Genomic DNA, 22,088 nt, shown 5'->3' on the forward strand with positions numbered 1-22,088 from the left:
AGATAGGTTTGAATGGAAGGGATTAGAGAACACTGAAATCACTTATAGATTAATGTTCCAGAAACAGGAATTAATTTGTGCCAGAGCTACTAGAATTCAACCCTGACACACATTTCCAAGGCTAGGAATTAACTGTAGTACAGAGGGAGCCAATGTAGTGCCCTCTAGATGTTGTTGGACTACAGCTTCCATGAGTATCAACCAGCATGGCCAAAAGTCAAGGGTTGTTGGACAGAGGTTTCACAACACAGTAATTCAGTTTTACTAACAAATCAGAGATTAAACTAACCCCTTTCCTGGCCCAGGATGAGCTTGATGAGCATTATCACAACACACCTACACACTGCAGCCAACACACTAATGTGTCATGACACACAGTTTGGAAATCACTTCTAACCACTGAGTCTTGGCATCCCTTTTTTCTAGAAGTTAAGCACCAATGACAGGCAAGCTATAATATAATTAAGTGTGAGATATGTTTTGTTGTTTTTAACTCAGTTGCTTTATTACATGTTTTAAATGTAATTGCAGTACTTTTAGTTGTAATTGGAAAAGCTGTGTCTAAAATAAACAAAAAAATACTGTGTCAGATTTTCAGAGCCATAATGAGGTGAAAACATATATATTGAGCATTTTGATTCACTCACTTGGCTCCTCATTTTTACCTTTCTCCACTTCAGATGGTGGTTAAGGTAAAGGTAAAGGGGCCCCTGGTGGTTATCATAATAGAAATCCTCTAAGTAGACCTTGTAGAGAAGGTCCATTGCCTTTAAAATGGAACGGGCTGAACGAAATAAAACATTTTGTCTTCTATTCAATGTAAATATGTATATATATTGCAGACAAACCCATATCAGCGGGATTACAGACACAGAAGAAGAAAGAATAAAGGAAAGTGCTGCATATATTGCGAGAAGGAACCTTATGGCGGCTGGGGAAGGAATTACTGCAACCAGAAAGGAAACTTCATCTTCTGTGCAAGAAGAAACACATCAGAAGAAGTCAAGAAAAATAGCAATACAAGAGACAGCTGAAGAAATGGTTCTAAAGAAAACGGTACTACAGCTATTGAATAATGTTGTTTTTTGTGTTTTTTTTGTAAAAGAACTGTAGGAAACATAACTACAGCCATAGTTAAGCACATCTGTGACCTTTGATTTCAGAGGGTAATATTCAAATTGCTGAATTCACTTCTTGATTTGGTTACCAAAATCAATAGGACCTTATCTCTAAGCACATTCCCTAAAAATACTGTAGAACCTTACACAAGCTCCTTTGTTGTCCAAAGCCAGCCCTTCTTTGCTACTGGTAACTTTCTTTCCCAGGCGTACCAAAATCTTCTCCTACCACTCTGAGATCCATCTTGATCTGCCCACCTCCCAGCTATGCAGCTGTTCATATAGCTTCACTCTGTCCATCATATGCTTTACTCAGATAGTCCAGTTTCAAGACCCCCTAACAAGAGATATGCCATTCCTTACATCCACATTGGACTGCCTTGATATTTGAGCCTCAGGGAAATTGCTAGGTTTCTTAGTTAAATCTATAATCCCCAATGAGAAAATAAGTAAAAAATGTGTACTCCATCTAATATGCTACAGTTCATACAAGTAGCCCAGGGCAGGTGACAAAGTTCAATTTCTTGACAACTTTCATAAACTTTACTTCTGAGTGAGTGCACTCAGCTAATTATCAGAAAATCTCAAACAACCCCCATGTTTTTATTTTAAAAGTTGGTTCTTTTGTAAAATTATAGCAGCATGCAACAAGCATAGTTATTTCCTCTCTACTTGTTGTAGAGTTGTCTGCAGCATACCAGACTGGGAAAGGTTGTTGGAAACAAAAATAATGTTTCCGTGTTATAAAACTATAGTGTGTCCAGTTTATGATGAATCTTTGCCTTGCAGTTAAGTGATAAGATAGAATTCCACAGAAAGTTAAATGAAGACCAACTGTTACATGCTCCTGAATTTGTTATCAAACCTCGATCCCACACTATCTGGGAAAAGCAGAATGTCAAATTACACTGCACTGTAACTGGCTGGCCGGAGCCTCGTGTTACATGGTAAGCTTCTTTCTTTATCAGCACTGCATGTTGTTGATTATATATGTGCATTTAAAATTGCTAAAATGAAAATAAAACTCTAGCGGTTTTTTTGCATTGAGAGAGATGAAACTGACCAGAAGGCTTGAAATGTTCTCCAGTCTGTAAGCTGTCATTTTGGACATTGCCACACTGCTTTGTGCATGCATAAAGCCAATCACACTGGTGAATTTGTATATTTCATTTTTGAATTTGAATTTTAGCTCATGCGTCAGTAATTGGATAATCTGTACTTAGTTATGATTGCTGACACACCCTGAGCAGAGATGATAATAGTACCTTTGATGTGAGACTGAAGTGTGTGTGGATTGGGCAGGGGAACTGCACACACAGCAGCCCTTGTACACGCTGTAATCTTCCAAGTATCGGGAGCTGCAGTGCACATACGAAGTCCATGCTCTTGTGCATAAACAATTCAATTAGTCATTCAATCTGTATTCCATCTTTCAATACTGAAAACAAATCCAAGCCTGACTTACAATATACAAACTAAAGAATCAGAATGCCTTCCCCACTCATCTCTGTGGAAATTGGAAAGCTAATCTACCCGGTACATACAATGCACATTAATTGTACAGATTGGTATCCCCACTGAAATGAATGGGGCTCTGCCATATGTATGAGAAACCCAAGTGTGCATACAGGTGAATAGATTAAATCCACTTCTATTGATTCCAGAGAGCGTAGTTTCACAGTACAGTTTTAACGTTTCCATCATTCCAGAGTTCTTGATAGACATATAATGATAAATATAAGTATATGTCAATATACTTAGAGTTCCATGTAATAATGTACTTTATTGGGATTACATTAGGTGTTTAGGCAGCAGTTCCATCCAAATTTGCTTGCAAGTAAGCCCCACTGAATGCAATGAGACTTGCTTTGGAGTAAATGTGCATGGAATCGCACTGTGTGCATTTAGCTCCCAATGGATATAATGAGGGAGGGTCCAGTGGCTGAACAGGTGTTTTGCCTTGGGATACCAAATGCAGTAAACCTGATCTGACAGCTCTTGTTCATCATTGATTAAACAAATGTCATGCATGTACCTGAAGTGAACTGCATTCATACAAGCATAGAGAAATTACAAGAGCTGTGGGTAAACAGGCTGTAGCGGCCTCTTCTGAGGAATTCCTTATATTGCATTGGGATGCGTTTCATTTAATCATGCTGCTTTATGGGTTTCAATGAAAAAAAGATATGGAAACTCCAGGATATTTGAGACTCACGGCAGTTAGTGCAAACTATTAGTACACAGTAAGAGTAGGAATGTTGCAACCCCAGATTTGAAAATGATTTACCTCTCCTGGAATTTTACTCATCAGAGATTAAATGGTCCATCTTAAATGTTCAGCTTTTTATTTATATCTGGACATAAATATATTTATTGTCTGAGCCAAGCACACTGCTTGGTTTTCATCACATCTCTGCAGGATGCCTTAACAAGGCCATGGAGTAACTGCAGCATCTCATACAGAGCAGCTGAAAAAGTGGGAAAGGTTGTTCCTGTTTTGCTGCAGTGAAATTCCTCCTTGCTCTCCCCTAGAATCATAGGATTGTAGAGCTGAAAGGGACCCTGAGGGTCATCTAGTCCAACTCCCTGCATTCAGGAGGCACAAGTTTCCTCTGTTTTAATATGTTCTATACACATGTACTAAGTCTAAGTGCAGTATAAATGCCAAACAACAAATAATTTGTGAAGGTATCATTCCCGACTTTGTCTTAAAGTTCAGCACCATTTATATTTAACATGTGCACCTGTGTGCACTAGTCTAAATTGTCTATCACAGAAGGTGCTGACAGGCAGCCTTTAATGTGAAGATTGATAGAAGAGACAGATTTAGTTGTAACTTTGTTTTGGAAGATCTAAATATAACACTGCTGGCCGTTCAACAAGGTGTCGCTTTATTGTTTGTTGAAATGGACTGGGTCTCCTGGTTTTTGTTTTTGAATCAAGTTGGGCAAATGACAGTATTAAAAATAGCTTAGGTGATGAAATATGCAGATGGTTCATTCACTTATGCCACAAATCAAATGAAATAGCTTGGAGATATATATATATGAAAACTGATATTTCATATTTAACCATCATATTTCTTTATATATGTATTTATAGTCCACCTTTCCATCAAATTATGTACCAGGCAGCCTACATCCATATAAAAATAAGCTGAGCTAAAACCAACATAATTACAGCACAGAACAAATAACAACAAACCATTAAAGCTAAATGGGTATGGGGAATCCAGGAACATCACCTATGTGCTTCCTTAGAAGTGCTATAAACAAAGAAAGCTTGCTGTCTAAGGACAATAGATACATGTACTTTGAATAAGAAATCAACCTTGGCTCTGTATTGTGTAATCACCTACTAGACCTAAAATGTTGGAGAAACACAGAGAAGAACCTTTCTATGTGAGTGAATGGGCAAAATTGTATGGGAGAATGTTGTTTTAAGTTATGCTGGACAGATACTATTTAGAGCTTCAAAGCTTAGTAGCAAAACTTTGGGTCCAGAAATCTACTGGAAACCAGCAAAATTGACAGAAAATCAGCACAATGTTTTTATGTGGAAAGTTCAGGTTAAAACCCTTGCTGTCATATTCTGGACCATCCATGGTGGCCAAATAGATTTCAAAGGCAGGTCCACAAAGAGTAGCAGTCAAACTTTAACAGAAACAGATCATGTGTGACAGTGGCCACATCCTCAGTTTATTCAGTTTTATGTGTTGAGTAACCCAGAAATGGCTGCGTTGTAACACACTGAAATCAGATTTAGGAGATATTAAAATGGATGTACCCATGACTAACATCAAGATAATATAATCAAGTAAAGTTTTGTTGCACTCATTGTTTTTCCTGCTCTGGCTAAAAGCCAAATCATGTGTACAGTATAATGGATGCTGTGTGTACAGTTCCCCTGCCCAATTCCTATGTGCACATGAATTCTCAGTTAGATCCTACAAATACTGCCAATCAGGTGCCAGAATGCAAAGCAGGTCGTTAAATTTAGTGCCTCCCACTCTGCCAACTGATACTCTGAGAATCTAACTGGGTTCTATATTGGGATATATGCTATTTTGCAAATTTATACAGTGTTTTATTCATAGTCTATGCACCATTTTAATATGCATATATATGTATGCTGTTTTTTCTTAGGTACAAAAACCATGTTCCCATCAATGTCCACATTAATCCTGGCAAATATGCAATCGAAAGTCGGTATGGGATGCACTCTCTGGAAATAAACAAGTAAGGAAATAGCAGTACAGCTTATTATTGTTCCTGCTGATTCAGAACTGGGTAATAATTGCCAGCATACTGGTATATGTAATGTGTGTGTTGCTTATGAAGGTGCTGTTATAAAGCTATCAATATCAAAAATATGTATATGCTGAAACAGAAACTATTCTGGGGGGTTTTTCAGATGGATTGAGGCTCTTATTAACAAATCTGGACTAGATTTGATGGCCTTTACACTACTTGATTGATCCATTTTTTTCTACTACTGTATAATCAAAATTAATTCTCTGATCTAGTGTTGTTACCCCTATTGTATTTGAGCATGTAATTTCTTGTAGTTCAAATAGAACCACTAATTGCTGGACAATTTGCCCTCTAGGATCTGGCTATGGAAGGGGGACTGCAGTGTTATTACTTCCGTGAGCTTGGATTGCTGTTGTGGCTGCAATTTATCCTGTTTTAAGTAATCTAATCATCCCTTCATGGGGTCTTTTAGATTTTGATTAAAAGAGTTTCTGAGCTTTCAAAATCAGAGTCTTTCTCACACTAAGGTCATCCTTCTTTTACGATTCTATATTGATTTAAAGCAGGATCCTGTGATTTCTTAGCCTTTAATTGGGGAAGTTACAAAAGAGAAATTCCTTCACAGAGCATGATTAATGAGCAACAGATCCTGTTGGTGTTGAGGCCTTCACAAATTCTGATTTCCCATGACTGCAGGGGTCACAAGGAAACCTGCCGGTCCCGTTCAAGCTACATATTCTGGGATGCTGTTGCTACAAGAACAAAACGTGTATATATTTATGGGATGTAATCCCAGAAAATGTGGGAGGAAGATCTGGAGTCAATGCTATCTTGACCTACTGGGACAATAACAAAATCTTCTTGATCTGAGTCGATGGAAAGACATGGTGTGACTATCAATTATGACATGATTTAAAAAAAAAAAAATCCTGAAAAGGGATGGTGTTGTAAAATGACAAGTTAGTAAAGCTTTCTTCTTAGAAGTTAATAGCTGGAACAGTTATGTTTTGAGTTTATGGCATACAGCCTTGGGCCCTGCTTGTGTGTATTTACTCAGTCTGACCAGATTCAATTACTCCCAGTAAGTAGGCCTATGCATAGAATTGTAACCTGAGTTTGTGAATTTGATCATAGATACAGTAAAAGTTAAATCACGATACACATGCATCACCCTTTTCTCCCTTGAGATTAACAAACAAGCTGATTTGTCAACATTTGAATGGAAAATCGTGTCCTCATGATGGAAGGCACGTGTTGCGGTGAGATCACTAAGACTGACCTCACTTGTTTGTGTGGGTGGGATCACTTGGATAGCCACAACAACCCGATTGGGTCCCTCGGTTGCTGGGGTAATTCTGGCCATTGGGGTTGAGCTTGCTCTTAGCGCCTCATGCATCGGATCACCCTCCTACCCTCCCTATATTTAGGGTTTTGCTATCCATAGCTGTCAACCTTTCCCTTTTTTGCGGGAAATTCCCTTATTATAGCATTGGGAAACAGCAGGAAGGGTTGACAGCTATGTATATAGCAGTGGGGAACAGCAGGGGGGTTGACATACTATGACCTTGCTATGCTGTCGTGGGTCGTCTGCTTTTGGGGCAGGGGCCCAGTAGGAATTTTCCCATTTGGCTGATTGGCTGGTGCCACATGGGTTTCGCCTTCCGCATAGCAAATCGTCACAACTTTGTAAGGTTTGGTGGTTAGGCATTGGTTCAAGGTGTGGTGAAGGGGAGGTTGTCACACCTGCCCCTCCCAATGTGTGATAGGGTATTCCGTTAAAGGAATCCAGGTGCTCGCCATGCTTTTGTCCGATCCCCTTCCAGGGGTTAGGGCCACGCCAGAGCACCTGGGAGCATTTGGGGGGTGAGGTTGCGTCTGTGTTAAGACCAATGCTCTCCCAGTCTGTTTACCCTCACTGACTTCTGCCGGTGTCCAGTTGTCAGTGCTGCCCTGCCAGAGGTGTAGGTGCAGCTAGTCGAACCAATGCATAAGCAAAGCACTCACATTCTGTAATCAATAAAGTGGTCAAAAATATCCCAATAACCTTAAACTAATATTGGTGTCAACTGTGTCTTTCTTTGGGGGGTCTTGGGGGTCTTCACATGCAAATACTAAATTTATCTAAATAGGGTTTGTTATTTATCTTCCAATCAATATTTATCTTTAGAGTATGATGTGATTGTTTTTGTGTGGTAGGCGGAACATAGCTACAGATAGCAATTTTCAATTGGAAATATATGCTGACTAGTACTTCTGAGTAATGAGTTGTCATACTTTTGCATACTTCCAATGAAATCCAGTTTCAAATATGGGAAATAGCCTTTTCTGACAGTGTTAAAACTACTGCTAAAATAAGTAGTGTAATCTACCTTTAAAAATTATATTATGTGAAATACTGCTTTTCCTCTGTTTTCTTGAGATATTGTTATCTTGCCTCTCTCCTCTTATTCCAAAAGGAAATGTAGTTTTATTTATATAGGAAAAGTTTACAATCAACTCAGTAATTTAAAAATTGCTACAGTGGGTTATTGATGTATTTCATAATATTTACAGTGATGAAGAAAGACTATGTGATCCATGAAACTTTAAGTTTACAACCAATACAAGGGAAAGTAATATTGATTCAAAAGGTACATAATAAACAGTAACTTGATTCACATGTTAATCCATAAATTCGCACTGCAAGACTGAGTCTAGGAAGAGCCTTAGCCTTGCATGCTTCCTTTTCCTTCCACACCTTATGTACTCCAAATAATTAGTTCCTGGTTTATAGAGAACCATAGCTCGTCATTGCATATGAACTGGCAAATTATGTTTTATGCTTGCCTGGCAATTCAGAATTGCAAAGCAGGGGTGATTGAAAGCCAAGGAGTTCATCCAGACTGCTGTTTGTCCCACTACTTCCCCCCTGGAAATGCCAATCTTTCCTGCTGAATCGGAAGAAATGTCAATCTTCCATGGATTGACATTTGCTCCGATTCAGTTCTAAGGAGTGGGTTTTCCTGGGAAAAGTGGCAGGGCAAACAGAAAATGGCTTGTACCCTTGCTTTTTAGGGCAAGTGGAAGTATGGATGAGTGCAGGGTTTGCAATTCTGGTTTGCAATTTTGTTTCATGGTACAGGCTCAACATAATGGTGAATTATAGTTTGTGGAAAAAAGAATATAAACACAAGAAGTAATTTAAAACAACTTGGTGAAGAAGTGCACAAGCCTAAGGCTCTTTCCAGGCTTATTCTAGTGCAAAATTATGATTTGGTGTTACGTTTGAACCAAGCAACAAACTGGTTTACGAAAAGATAAAACAATAAAATTAAGAAAAAATCACAACCATACTTTAAAATGTACAAAAGTTAAAATAATAAAACAGGTTAACATTACCTCAACTTTTGAAGCATCTGGGTAGGCTTAGCTCCTCCTCATTAGATACCGGTAGATCCACACCATTCATTTGTAGCACATTCAATGCTACAACATGATTTCCCCCAAAGATTTCTGGGAACTGTAGCTTCACCCTCAAATAACTACAATACCCAGCACCCTTAACAAACTATAGTTTCCAGGATCATGTTTTTGAATGTATATTAAATGTATGGTGTGGATTTGCCCTTATTTGGTCATCTGCCTGTTATGATCCTAATACCTAGATGCAGACTACTTCAGGTTTTGAACATGCTATGTAGTTTTTACAGAAGAAGGCATGGTTTAGGCATAAAAATACTGGCACACCATCATTCTTCATTTTTGAGATGCTGTTTCATATTGTGTTAGGAGGGAGAGATATCCAAGCCAACAAACTGATATGTGGCATAACATTTAGCAAGCCGGACAAACACTGACAAGTTACCTGATCATTCCATTCAAGTTATCAGGGAATTTGTTGACATCCTTGTAAGATAAAAGTTGGTGAAGGCTAAGAAGAAGAGAAAAAGAAATATTGGAATGCTAGTCCATAGAGAGGACTGCAACCTGTGTGCAGGTTGCACATTTATTTCTTGGAATATTGTATAAAGTTTTGGTCACCTCATCTCAAAAAGGACATTGTAGAGTTGAAAAGGGTTCAGAAAAAGGCAACAAAAGTGATGAAGGACATGGGGTGATTCCCTTATGAGGAAATGTTGCAGCATTTGGGATGTTTTTAGTTTAGAGGAAATGCGAGCAAGAGGTACATGATAAGTATTCATAAAATTATCCATAGACAGAGAAAGGTTTTTCTCCCTTTCTCGTAGCACTAACATCCATGCACATCTGATGAATGCAACTGTTGTAAGATTAAAAACAGGTAAAAATAGTTTGGCCAAACTGCGAGAGGCAGTGAAGGATAGGCGTGCCTGGCGTGCTCTGGTCCATGGGGTCACGAAGAGTCGGACACGACTGAACGACTGAACAACAACAACAACAAAATAATCTATAACTTAATTTGATGATGGGAACTTGGACTTGTATCCAACAAGGACTTCCACTTGTGCAACAGAACTTTCTTCTCCTTTCCCCCTGAATCCTCCCAAATCTGCTCTGGAGGGTTGAGAGGAAATCCAAAACAGATTTGGGGAGCACACATGGTGAGGAAACAGAGGAGTTCTGTTGTGGAACTACCTATGTGAACTTGACAGCTTTGTTGGATACAGCCCTAACTATTAGACTTGCCTCACACAACTGAATGAGTTTTTTGATGAGCCAGATTTTATTAGTAAGAATAAATGAATGTAAGCTACTCCTGTTTTATTTCATTTGATTGACGTAAAGTGTGATTTGGATTTTTAATGACTTATTTCTTCCTGTTTTAAATAAACTGTGTGGTAAAGTAGTTGACTTCTGAGTCATCCCCCTTTTCTTCACAGAACTGAGGAGGTGAAAGCAGCTGGGTTACATTATCCCACAATGCCTGCCAAATAATCAATTTTCCCTTAAAAATTTTTTTTTAAGTCTGTGGCAGTTATGAGCAAAGGGAATCCTTGTGCCAATGCTGTCCTCCCAACTGAAGGGTCAGTGTTGTGCCTGATCATATGCCCAAATAATGATTTCTTGCATAAATTGCTGGAGACACCTTAATATCAAATAGCTACAGTTTGGAGCTAAAGGAGTTGTCCAGAATCTTTTAACCATCTAACCCTAGTGTAAGCAATCTGGAATTTGGACATGGAATCTAACATAATGTCTCTCTCTTGCAAATCCTTCTCTATTTCTTTCTGCTTCCCTAGAGTAAACCTGTACTGGCATATCAAAATGTTAGTACAGCACAATGTTGGTACATCATGAATCTGTACCAGATTCTGATTGACCCATGGTGATTCATGAATTCCTGAGTTCCCTTGGAGAAATGATCTCCCTTGTTGGTATTGTTTTACAGCCTGAACCACATTTACAGGTTATGAGCTTTGCTGGATAAATGTTTCAACATTTAACATTCAAATTCCCCTTATTTTGAAGAAGGTTAAAATATCCAACGATTTCTATAGCATAATTATTAGCAATTATTTGGAATTGCTGCTTCTTTCTTATCTTGTCTCTTAGGATGGTGGATGCTAATCCTACTCTGAATGTGGCATTAGAAAGTAATAATTAGCCTGACTAAGTAGAACTTAGTACTTTAAGGACTTTAATAGACACTAACAGTGTGGCTAAATATGCCTTTCAGACCAAGATTGTGCTTCTGCCAGACATGGTTTTATTTACATGGTGAGGGTCATTTCAGTACTTTTATCATTGAAGCCGTAGAGCTTCTCCCAATACATATTTTATCCCTGGCAAGTTTATTGTGTCACCTTGGTCCTGTGCATATGACTTAATGTTGAAATTAATTATCCACATAAACTTTTTTAAACTCTGAAGAGTCTACACCCCAGAAAAAGTTATGTGAAGAATGGCTCTGCTGTAAGAGTTCATCAAGTATGTGCCCATTTATTTTGCTTATTTTAAACCTAAGCTTGTGGATACAGAAAGAAATTCACCAGTACAGCCCCTTCATTATTATTATTATTTGAGCATCTCAGCAAGCGCTCACCTGGCTCCAAAGTACCACCTGCAGCATCACACCTGTGCGCAGGAGCCTTGCTTCCCTCTTTTGCTCTGCAGGCTCCCACACCTTCAAAATAACAAGAAACTACTCATGAGTGTCAGGGCCCCTTTCAAAACGGTGTGCAATTTGACACAGGGGCCGCAACTGGGTGATGGGAATTGGTTGATAACACCCTCCTTCCATTCACATGTGGAATTATTCTCCCAGCACACATAGATGACAACTTGGGATCCAAGCTGCTGCTGTGATTTTTACCTTTGCTCTTTTCCATGCCCTCCTCTTGGGAGAAAAACACTAGTCTGATTTAAAGATCCACTCTCATCTCCAAACTTCACATTAAGTGCATCTGCTGTAAGGAATAGTAGCAGCCCACCTTCCATGAATTTCTCACTTTCTCATCTAATGTCCCTGCAGAATCTGATAAGATGCAGGCCTCCTCCCAAATAAAGCTCATGAGATTTCAGTTCCTAATACAATTAAAACATAGTTCAGGATTAAGAGTGGTGTTTGAGTGAATAGGGCATAAGACTCCATGGAAATGTTTTTTTCTGGTGCGATGCAGCACACACACTCCTATTTCTTCATTGGCAAAAGACAACTCTGCCCCATAAACTGGACCAAATTGTTCCATGAAGAAAAAACAGGTCCACAAGAAACTGCTTTAGTGGAGAAATTTGTTCCCGAGAGCAAGTATTAAGAACCCGAGGTAAGGCTGAAATAACTAAAAGACAAAACCCTTTAACAGCTGCTTTTCTCATTTCTCTTTCTGTTGAAACCCTTCAATAACGTTCCAGCACTCTCCCCTTTTACCAGCTCTCTTAACTACTTTGCTGTATTCCTTTTGCATTCCTGCTACCCTCCCACAGTTCTGAAACATTTTGGCTGACGCCTGACCCTCTACTAAATAGAAATTTTATATATTTGGGATGCACAAAAGTTGAATTCGGTCAATAAAGTGAAATTCTCTTCTAGTGGTAGGGATAGAATTGATACTTGTAAAGCCAGCATGGGCGAGTGAGAAGAGTGCTTGCTTGCATGCATCTAGGGGTAAGAATGTGGCTGAAATGTTAGAAGGGGGGAAATGAGAGATATAAAGTGAATGTGAACATCCATATTGTTTGCTGGTGAGCATTAAGCAGGTAACTAGAAAAGGCACAAAGGTTAATTCAGGATTAGTAACATTTATATCCAGTTATATTTTCTATTCCACATCTGCTTTTTAAAAACTCTCATAAAGCCTACTCATTATTTATCACTCAGAATTGAATTATGCAATTACTTTGAAGGTCATGAGAAGTAGTAATCTTTTTCTTCTACATTAACATATTCTAGTTCAAGGATCATTCCTTTTAGATAGAGGACACCTTTATCAACACTGAGCAACATTTTGACTAGCAATGCTGGAGGATATTGCTCATTAAAAAAAAACAATAAATATAAAAAGGTAACTCTTCTGTTGACATTATTGCTAATCCTTCCATTCTTTTCAGATGTGATTTTGAAGACACTGCACAGTATCGTGCTTCTGCCATGAATGTAAAAGGAGAGCTTTCAGCCTATGCTTCCTTGGTGGTGAAGAGTAGGTTTGCCAGAAATGAATTCTTTGGATTTGTATTGCATCTTTTTACAATTCTCTCTAGTAGTTAGAATTTTTGCCCTTTTCTTTCCTAGGATACAAGTCGGAGTTTGATGAGAGTTGTTTCCATGCAGGAACTGTCACCTTACCCTTGAGCTGTAAGTGGTTAACTAATCATTGCTATGTGAACACAACTGTAAGAAATAGATCAGGTTGTTTTTTTTAAGTATTTGATTTTTTTATGTCTTTAACACATGTCTGAGAGTTGATGGCATTCTTCAGCTTGTCAAGGAAGGCAAGGTCTTCCAGTTCTTCCAAGACAGGCAGAGTCTTGCTGCTGTCAATTGTTGTGTTATTGATAGTATGTTGCCCATTGCTTCATCTGCTTGCTGCAGTCTGTGATGATCTCTCCAGACAAGGTTTTCAGCAGTGCAGTTTTCCTGACTGTTGGTCCGAAGGCTGTCTTCATGCCTTTGTACATGTTGCGAGTTTTGAGTTGAATGCTCTGACACATCTTCAGCCAGTAGTCATTGGCACATTGTCTGGCAATCCGGTGGGCATCATTCCTTGTCTTTCTCAGTGCAGCAGGGCACATGCTTGTAGTTCACAAGAGCCTCACGCTTTACAGAAGCAACAGGTTTCATGTCCTTAATGCTGGCCTCAAACCATTTGGAGATCTGCTGCTCTCTTTTGCTGAAAGAGGACATAGTTGTGTTGTAGGTTGCCTCTTTGATGAAGTACTACCATGTTTCGATGCTGTCTTTGGGCAGTTCAGTAGTGCTTATTCGACAGAATCAAAGAAGTATTCACAAAGTTCAGGTATGGTTGTTCTGGTAGTGTTGATTCGAGGCCGCACTTTCTGCTTTGTGCTATGATCCTCTTTGGCTGGAGAATAAGCACATTTCTTCTTCTTCTTCTTCTTCTTCTTCTTCTTCTTCTTCTTCTTCTTCTTCTTCTTCTTCTTCTTCTTCTTCTTCTTCCCCTCACAGTTGGTGTTACTCCACATGGCTATGCCTCCAAGTTTGAGATCCACTTTATAGATAAATTTGAGGTTTCCTTTGGAAGAGAAGGTGAAACAATGAGTCTGGGCTGCTCAGTTATCATTCACCCCGAGATTAAACGGTTCCAGCCGGAAATCCAGTGGTATAGGAATGGTAAGTATGCATGGCAAGATGAAACTTGTTTGTTATTTGACTTAGGCTATGCTTGCATAGGAGGTTTCTGTGGCCCTGCTTTATAGGGAAAGGATGGAAAGCGTCCCATGAAAGGAACTGAAAAAGAGATATAGTGGAATCCTACACTTGGAGTACTCATTATACCACAGATGGTACTGCCGTCTCTGACTCCACAACACTACCATCAGTTTGGGGACATGGGTGGTGCTGTGGTCTAAACCACTGAGCTTCTTGGGCTTGCTGATCAGTCGGCAGTTTGAATCCACGTGACAGAGTGAGCTCCCGTTACTCTGTCCCATGTTCTGCCAGCCTAGCAGTTCAAAAGCACACCTGTGCAAGTAGATAAATAGGTACCACTGTGGCAGGAAGGTAAATGGCATTTCCGTGTGTTCTGGATTCCGTCACAGTGTTCCGTTGTGCCAGAAGCGATTTAGTCATGCTGTCCACATGACCCAGAAAGCTGTCTGTGGAGAAATTCCAGCTCCCTCGGCCTGAAGTGAGATGAACGCCACAACCCTATAGATTCTGTTGTTGCATCTTTTTCAACTTGTAGGAGTCCTAATTTCTCCATCCAAATGGGTCCAGACACATTGGAGTGGAGAAAGAGCTACATTGACCCTGACTCATGCCAACAAAGAGGATGAAGGCCTTTACACCCTCCGTGTGGTGATGGGGGACTATTATGATCAGTACAGTGCTTATGTTTTTGTTCGAGGTAAGTTTTAGTGATCCCAAAGTGTGTTTGTGGTGCTGGTGGTAGTAGTGATAGAGAGCTTTTAATGGCATGCATACACAGAATACCTTCATGTAATTAAGAATCCTTGACATAAATCAGAATAATGTGGAAAGTTCTATGAGTCCATGTAAAAAGTTAAAAAAAACAGACAGTGTTAGAAGCTCCTCAGTGCTGTCTCAGAAGAGTTATATTGCTCACCACATGAGCTTGCTCTCTCATTAGCTCTTGGAACAGAACTTTGTTTTATTTTTGTGGGGCGAAAACATCTCGAGTTTTAAAATAAAAAGGTATTTGAGCAGTGGAATGGAGGGAAGATGCAGCACAGAGGTCAAAAGCTGGCATTTGGTACATGAGTTCACTTTCCTTTGTTTATAAATAAAGGTGCAAAGGACAAGCATTCTAGAAATTCAGTGCAGCTCTTGACTCAGCTGGCAGAATTTAAAGCAAAATTTAACTCCATATTCAGTTTGCCTTGCCAAAAAGGGGGGAAAGGAGAAATTGTAATTGGGCAGGTAAGGGAAACAGAGTATATTTGCCAGGAAAAAGAAAAGGGGGGCTATGGAATTGTTCTTTTAAGTTCCTTGCTTGATCCCTGAACTGCAGCAGTAGTTTTAGATGAGTGCGCAGGGGGATAGTGTGAGAGTTTAGTGGAAGACACTTCAGCGTTACAGTTCTAGGGCCAAACTGCATGAGCCACAGGAGATCCATAACTGGAACTCCCATTGTTTTCAGTTAAAACTGCTCAGGGGGAGCCCTCCAATTTTGAACAGAGAAAGAGTACTGAAACAGAGAGGAGTGGGGGATGTTAAACCTTCCCCTGTTTCATTTTTATTGATTTATTGTTTTCCACCCAAACGTTTTGTTTGCTTGGTGGATGAAAACATACAGGTACCTTTGAGGCTGCGGCTACTTTTTACTAAAAATAGAAATACCAATAAAAATATTCTAGATTGGCCCAGAGTCTTAGGCTTCAACATGGAAAACCTCCTGTGCTTTTAAGGGGTACAGCCCTCCCGCCACTGTATCCCTGTAATGAGGGGTGGCTGTACTGGCTTAAAATGGTAAAACAGTGAACAGCTTAGGGCAAAGTAGTAAGAGGGGAAAGGATAGCAGCTGTTCCACCCACAGATTTTCCCTTGCGCAACTGCATTATTGTCACGATGAGACAAACACATGACTGTGTTGTTTGACAAGCATTACCCATGATGGGATCAAGTACACCAGAGTCTATGTGGAATTATTTATTACACAGGCAAACTGCAGAATTTGTTTTAAATCAACCTTTTAAATTGTGGCCGTATTCCTATGCACACGGACTTGGGATCAAGGCCTGCTTAAAGGATTTAAGAAGTGGGGCTTACTTCTGAGTGAACATTCACTGCGTGCTACCTTTTAATTTGTTTTACTTCATTTGATTTGGTTTGTGTTAAACTTTTGCACAATGAATACAGTTTCTCCTGGAGGGAGTGTCCCTTTAACGAGTGCTTGAATGAATGCCTCATGAACAAGTGTTTGTGTGATCACATTTCACTGGTTCATGCAGTGACTCTATATCAGCCTCAGCTGCTGAAGGCAGCTGAAGAGAGCAATGCGGACCCTGGGGGCTCTTCAAATTCTTGGCTCTATGGCCAAGCCCAGAATGGCGCCAGTTTGCCCTGTTCAGCAGAACCTAGGGAAATGCAGCTAATGGCCCTCTTACAGAACATGAGCAAACTGTACTTGGTAACAAATTATAGGAAATCTCCAGGGCCTGTGGTCATTGGGGAGTTCACAAAAAAGTGGAGCTGCTGAATCAGCTGAAATATTTATACTAGCAAGTGGCTATTCATTTCATGTAAGGACTCTGCTATATTTTTAAAGTGTTTTCCTTTCACATTAATAAGCAATGTGATCCTAAAGCACCCTGGAAAGTTTAACTTCCAGTGTGCACTTTTGAGTTTCCCCATCAATCAAAATTGATTTGGAGTCCAGTGCTATTTACATCTTCTTAGAATTAAGCCCTATAGGCTTCCAGTGGGACTTGCTCCCAGGTAAGTGTAGGATGTAGGATTGTTTACAAATCCATTTTTACTGGAAATAGAGAAATGTCAAGAGTAGTTGCGGTGTGTGTGTGTGTGTGTGTGTGTGTGTGTGTGTATTGAAATAACTGAATTCTCTTAATACATAATTCTTGGAAAGGTAGTGGAATTGTCCCCTTTTACAAGCTTGTAAAAGGACACAGAGCAGAGGTGGTTTTAAGGTACTGCAACTGGTTCCGCTGTGCTGCAGGGGGCCCCACAACAAGGCTGTAGAATGGAGGGAGAGAGGTGGGAAGGCATTGGATTTTAGCATCACATAGGGTTCCGCAGAAATTTAAGAGCCCAAAGTCCGCCACTGCATAGAGTTTCATAAATATGTATTATGCTGCAAATGAGAATGAAGTTCTAAAAACAATTTTGTCTCCTACGTTGTTTGGCTTCCAAAATTGTAGATAAGTGTGGCTTACACATATAGCTCATTACACCGTAGAATAATCCTCTGAATAAGCTTGTAATAAACATTGCAATTACAAAATTCTGTGATTCGTTTTCTAAAAGGAAAGGGGGTACAATCCAGGGTCTAATTTAAAATAATTAAAAGGAACATGTGAAAGCCAGTGAGGTATAGTGGTTAGAGTACCAGGCTAGAACCATGGAACCAGGTCCAAATGTCAAGTCAGTCACTGGGTCATTATGGGAAAAATTCTGTGTCACACTATGTCAAACATTTCATAAGCACAAGCATTTCAGCTTGTAAGATGGAATTACACCCCCTTTCCTTGCATATTGTTCTGGGGGTTCTCTCACCTGCCTAGTCAATTTTGGGGCTATGAGGAGAGGAAAGGGGGGAAATCCCCATTGTGCAAGACTTATTAGGTGAATCCCCATTGTCTAAATCAGCCTAAATCACAGACTCAAATTAGTGAAGATTTAGAACTGTGCTCTAACACTTCCACTTCTGATGCAAGCAGAGACACATTGTGCCTTTGAACAATAGCTATCAATTGTTATTTTATTTGTTATTTTAAGAATGAATGCCTTCATCTATATAGATGCTGATGCCGACATACCAGGAGCCCCTGGTTCTCCACTGGATGTGAAGTGTTTGGATGCTAACAAGGATTATGTCATCATCTCCTGGAAACAACCAGCTGTTGATGGAGGAAGTCCCATCTTGGGATACTTCATTGATAAGTCAGTATTTGTACCAGAATGAAATTACTTCTGATCTCTGGGACCATAAATATCTCTTGCTTTTGGAAAATATCAGTGCACCTTCTGCATTATTAATTTGCTGTTTTATGTCTACTTTTTCTTATGGAGGCAAGTTATTATGGTCAAGAATGTGGCTTAGCAAATGTTGCTGAGACATGTTAATAAACAGTGCATATGAATTACTCCATATCTAACCATAGCCCCCTTTCATACCTTTTTCCTCCATCTATTTGCTGTATGGAATGTGGATCACATCACTGGCCCCACCATGATGTTGCCATATCTCATGTGCCCTGCTGGCGCTATCCCCGACTTCTTAATGTACACCTGAATGTCTGAATGCATGATGAGCTGTATGTAGATAGGTTTCTCTTCTCAGAACTTTGTGTATATGTGCTGAAACCCAGGCTAGTGCCCATGGCAGTGTCTTATCTTTTCCTCAATGCATTGTGAACATATGGAGAAGAAGGTGTTCAGGATGCTCATGTCACATTACTGTACAGTCGTACCTTGGTTGACGAACGCCTTGTGACTCAAAGGTTTTGGCTCCCGAATGCCGCAAACCCAGAACTGATTGTTCCGGTTTGTGAACATTCTTTGGAACCCGAACGTCTGACGCGGCTTCCAGTTGGCTGCAGGAGCTTCCTGCAGCCAATCAGAAGCTGCACCTTGGTTTCCGAACATTTTGGAAGTCGAACAGATTCCGTTCGAATTCCGAGGTACTGCTGTATTTACAGGTGAAACTCGAAAAATTAGAATATCGTGGAAAAGTTCATTTATGTAAGCAATTGTTTTCATTAGCTACTGGAGTTTAATATATGAGATCGACTCATGCCATGCAAAGCGAGATATGTCAAGTCTTTATTTGTTATAATTGTGATGACTTTGGTGTTCAGCTGATGAAAACCCCAAAGTTGAGATTGTTAATTTGGGGTTCTCATCAGCTGTACGCCGTAATCATCACAATTATAACAAATAAAGGCTTGACATATCTCGCTTTGCATGTCATAAGTCAATCTCATATATTAGTTTCACCTTTTAAGTTGAATTACTGAAAGAAATAAACCTTTCCACGATATTCTAATTTTTTGAGTTTCACCTGTATAATCCTTTGGGATTAAAATTTTACTTGGGTCATCTGAGGGAATAAAGGGCACTTCATGCAATACAGTTTGCTATGCACACCTGACATTTTGATACACATTTGTCTACAGGGAAAGACTGGGGTGACTCAGCAAGTGAACTGACATTACCCCTGATCAAGAGGAAAGGGAGACCAAAGAGCACCCCCATGTTTAGTATGCATTTAGGTATTCTTAGCTGACAGTGTTGTTTTAAGGAAATGTTTGCTCTTTTCTTTTTACTTCCTGAAAAGGCTGCAAGGAGAGTGAAATGTCAGCACCCACACAAAGTTATTGAGTTCCAGTTTGTTTCTATATTCCCCCCACCCAAGAGCAAATATATATATTCAAGCCAGCATTACACGAGCAAGTATTTGGGGAGATTCTGGAATAACTTTGTAACTTCTCTTTGTCATTGAAAACAGTTTTGTTTTTATTTTCCAGATGTGAAGTTGGCACTACCCACTGGTCTCAGTGCAATGAGACACCAGTGAAGTTTGCTCGCTTCCCAGTCACAGGTTTAATAGAAGGGCGCTCCTACATATTCCGAGTTCGAGCTGTGAATAATGCTGGTGTGAGCATTCCATCCCGGATTTCAGACCCCGTAGCAGCCTTGGATCCTGCCGATAGGGCCAGACTTAGAAGTAAGAGTCTTCCTAATATTTTTTCCATCGAGAGGTTGAAAATTTTGAATTTGTGGAGGTTGTGACCAAAGAGTCCTTCCACTAGAGGGAGCCAGAGTAAAGCAAACCCTGCATCATGCAAATTAGGATTTACCAAGAACAAACTATTCCATATTTCTCCCAACATTTCTTTTGCATCCTCACTTATCTATCTGATATGCTCAGCATCAGGACCAGCCCTGGAACACACTCTCCACAAACAAGCTGTGGTAGACAATTTTACCATAACAGAGACCACATTTTGAATGACAGCCCAATGTTCTAACATGCATAATGTTTTTATCCAGTCCTTTAAATGTTCTTGCTTCATACTACTCATATAGATCGACTTGTCAATATCTTGCCTTCATAGTCAAAGGAAGCTTTTTAACCTCGAAACATACTGAAGTTTATCTGAGTAATTCTTTATGCTGCCAAGGGTTCGTCTCACACCAGAGCTCTAATCTAAAATGCACCCACTTCAACATTTTTGGCTGGTCATGGCTGGGATGGTGTTGAAGTATTCTCTTTCAGTTCTCAGGAGTTTCAAGATACCAAGGAATACCTTCTATATATAGTTGTGTGGCTTTTTAAGCTCTCTTTTCAATCATGTTGCGGTAGGGAGGATTGATTCTTCATTCTATAGGAATATAGTTAAGCCTGGTTCAAATGTATATTGAATTAGTTTGTTTCCAGATCTAAAACTACAAAGCTTCAACTTAGTTCAGTAACCATTGTAGCAAGAATGTTGATGCACTGTGTTTGAGGCAGGCTCTCTGCCAGCAACTAGAAATGATTAATACATTCTCTTACTTAATGAAATGGTGCTGTCATAGTTAGGAACCCTTGTTTAAAAAGCAATTGTGTTAGTAAGATGCAGTGCTTTCCCACATATACCCACGTCTGCCTAAGCTCTGACTTTGTTTCAGGTCATCCCTCTGCCCCCTGGACTGGACAGATTATTGTCACTGAGGAGGAACCTACAGGTGAGCAAAAGTTCCTCTGAAAGGAGGATGATCTGAATTCTATTTAGCGTTTAGTGCATGTCTGGATTGCAGATTTTAAACTGTTTGCCATCTCTTTTTTTGCCACGATTTCCCTCAAGAAAACTTTCCTACAAGCTAGTTCCGTGAGGCAGCTGACAATTCTCCTGAAATTTAAAATAATGAGGAATATCGAATTTTGCAACAAATTGTGCCCACCTATATGAACAGAGCACATCTATGGAAATTGTGTTGGGTCGAAAATTCCTTTTAAATCTATATTCTTGAGAGAAATAAAGTGTCTAAATCTCGGGCCTCAAATTGCTTGATCTCACAGAAACAAGCTGCATCAATAGTTTTGCAGGCTGCCTGCTATGCTCCTCTGTGGTAGTTTCAATTTATGTCATTAAATATATAAAGGCCTTTCTTTCTTCACTCTTTTATACAGAGGGCATTGTTCCTGGACCACCTTTAGACCTCCATGTTACAGAAGCCACAAAGAACTATATTGTGCTCAGTTGGAAACCTCCGTTTGAGCGGGGCCATGAGGGTGTCATGTACTTTGTTGAAAAGGTAAAACTACAGTGCCAGAGCATAGTTTTCTCATTCATTTCCCCACAAGCCACATTTTATCCTCAGGTGAAGAACATCAGGCTGATACCTTTTTCTTTCTTTTTTTCTTTCCCCCCATTCCACATCAAAGACAAAAATCTGCAACTAGTGTTAAGATTGGGGACGGGGGGGGGGCATCAAACTGAAAGGAAAATATTGAACAGGTAGCAGAAACATATTTTTGAGAAGGGTTTTCCAATTCTATTCCTCATAAGAACATGAGAAGAGACCTGCTGGTTCAGGCCAAAGGCTCGTCTAGTTTAACATTCTGTTAGCCAACCAAATCCCTGTGGGAAGCTCACAAGTAGGTCAAGTCCTTTTGTCATGAACTCCTTTTCTTAATGCAGTATAGAAATAGATTGAGTCTTAACTAGAATCCTGTCTAAAAATAAGAGCAGCCGTCTGTGCTCACACAAACTGATTAGTAGCATAGTTGGGAATGGGTATGTTCTGTTCCAAGCAATGGCCTTGGATATGAGGATTCCGGCTCCAGTGAGGATACATTGAAGACAACAGCTCAGCAAGGCACAGCAGGGCAGCGTCTAGGTTTTGCTCTCTGTGGAGCTCAGGCTGGTGGCTTCGTAAGAACGGAGCTCAAATGTT

General features: G+C 39.8%; 1 protein-coding gene across 3 annotated transcripts in view; it reads left to right on the plus strand.

Annotated features, from left to right (window-relative positions):
- Nucleotides 1-22,088, plus strand: part of MYOM1 (myomesin 1) — a 68,270-nt gene that overhangs the window by 12,151 nt on the left and 34,031 nt on the right. For all 3 annotated transcript variants that reach the window (XM_033154975.1, XM_033154976.1, XM_033154977.1), the window contains exons 4-14: nt 843-1,056; nt 1,908-2,065; nt 5,264-5,356; nt 12,878-12,966; nt 13,059-13,121; nt 13,953-14,117; nt 14,692-14,853; nt 17,945-18,086; nt 19,673-19,872; nt 20,820-20,876; nt 21,322-21,446. In XM_033154975.1, the coding sequence (XP_033010866.1) occupies nt 843-1,056; nt 1,908-2,065; nt 5,264-5,356; nt 12,878-12,966; nt 13,059-13,121; nt 13,953-14,117; nt 14,692-14,853; nt 17,945-18,086; nt 19,673-19,872; nt 20,820-20,876; nt 21,322-21,446 (1,468 nt within the window). The remainder of the gene's footprint in view (nt 1-842; nt 1,057-1,907; nt 2,066-5,263; nt 5,357-12,877; nt 12,967-13,058; nt 13,122-13,952; nt 14,118-14,691; nt 14,854-17,944; nt 18,087-19,672; nt 19,873-20,819; nt 20,877-21,321; nt 21,447-22,088) is intronic.

Source organism: Lacerta agilis, chromosome 7, assembly GCF_009819535.1.
Source record: "Lacerta agilis isolate rLacAgi1 chromosome 7, rLacAgi1.pri, whole genome shotgun sequence".
In the NCBI taxonomy this organism is placed as follows: Eukaryota; Metazoa; Chordata; class Lepidosauria; order Squamata; family Lacertidae; genus Lacerta; species Lacerta agilis.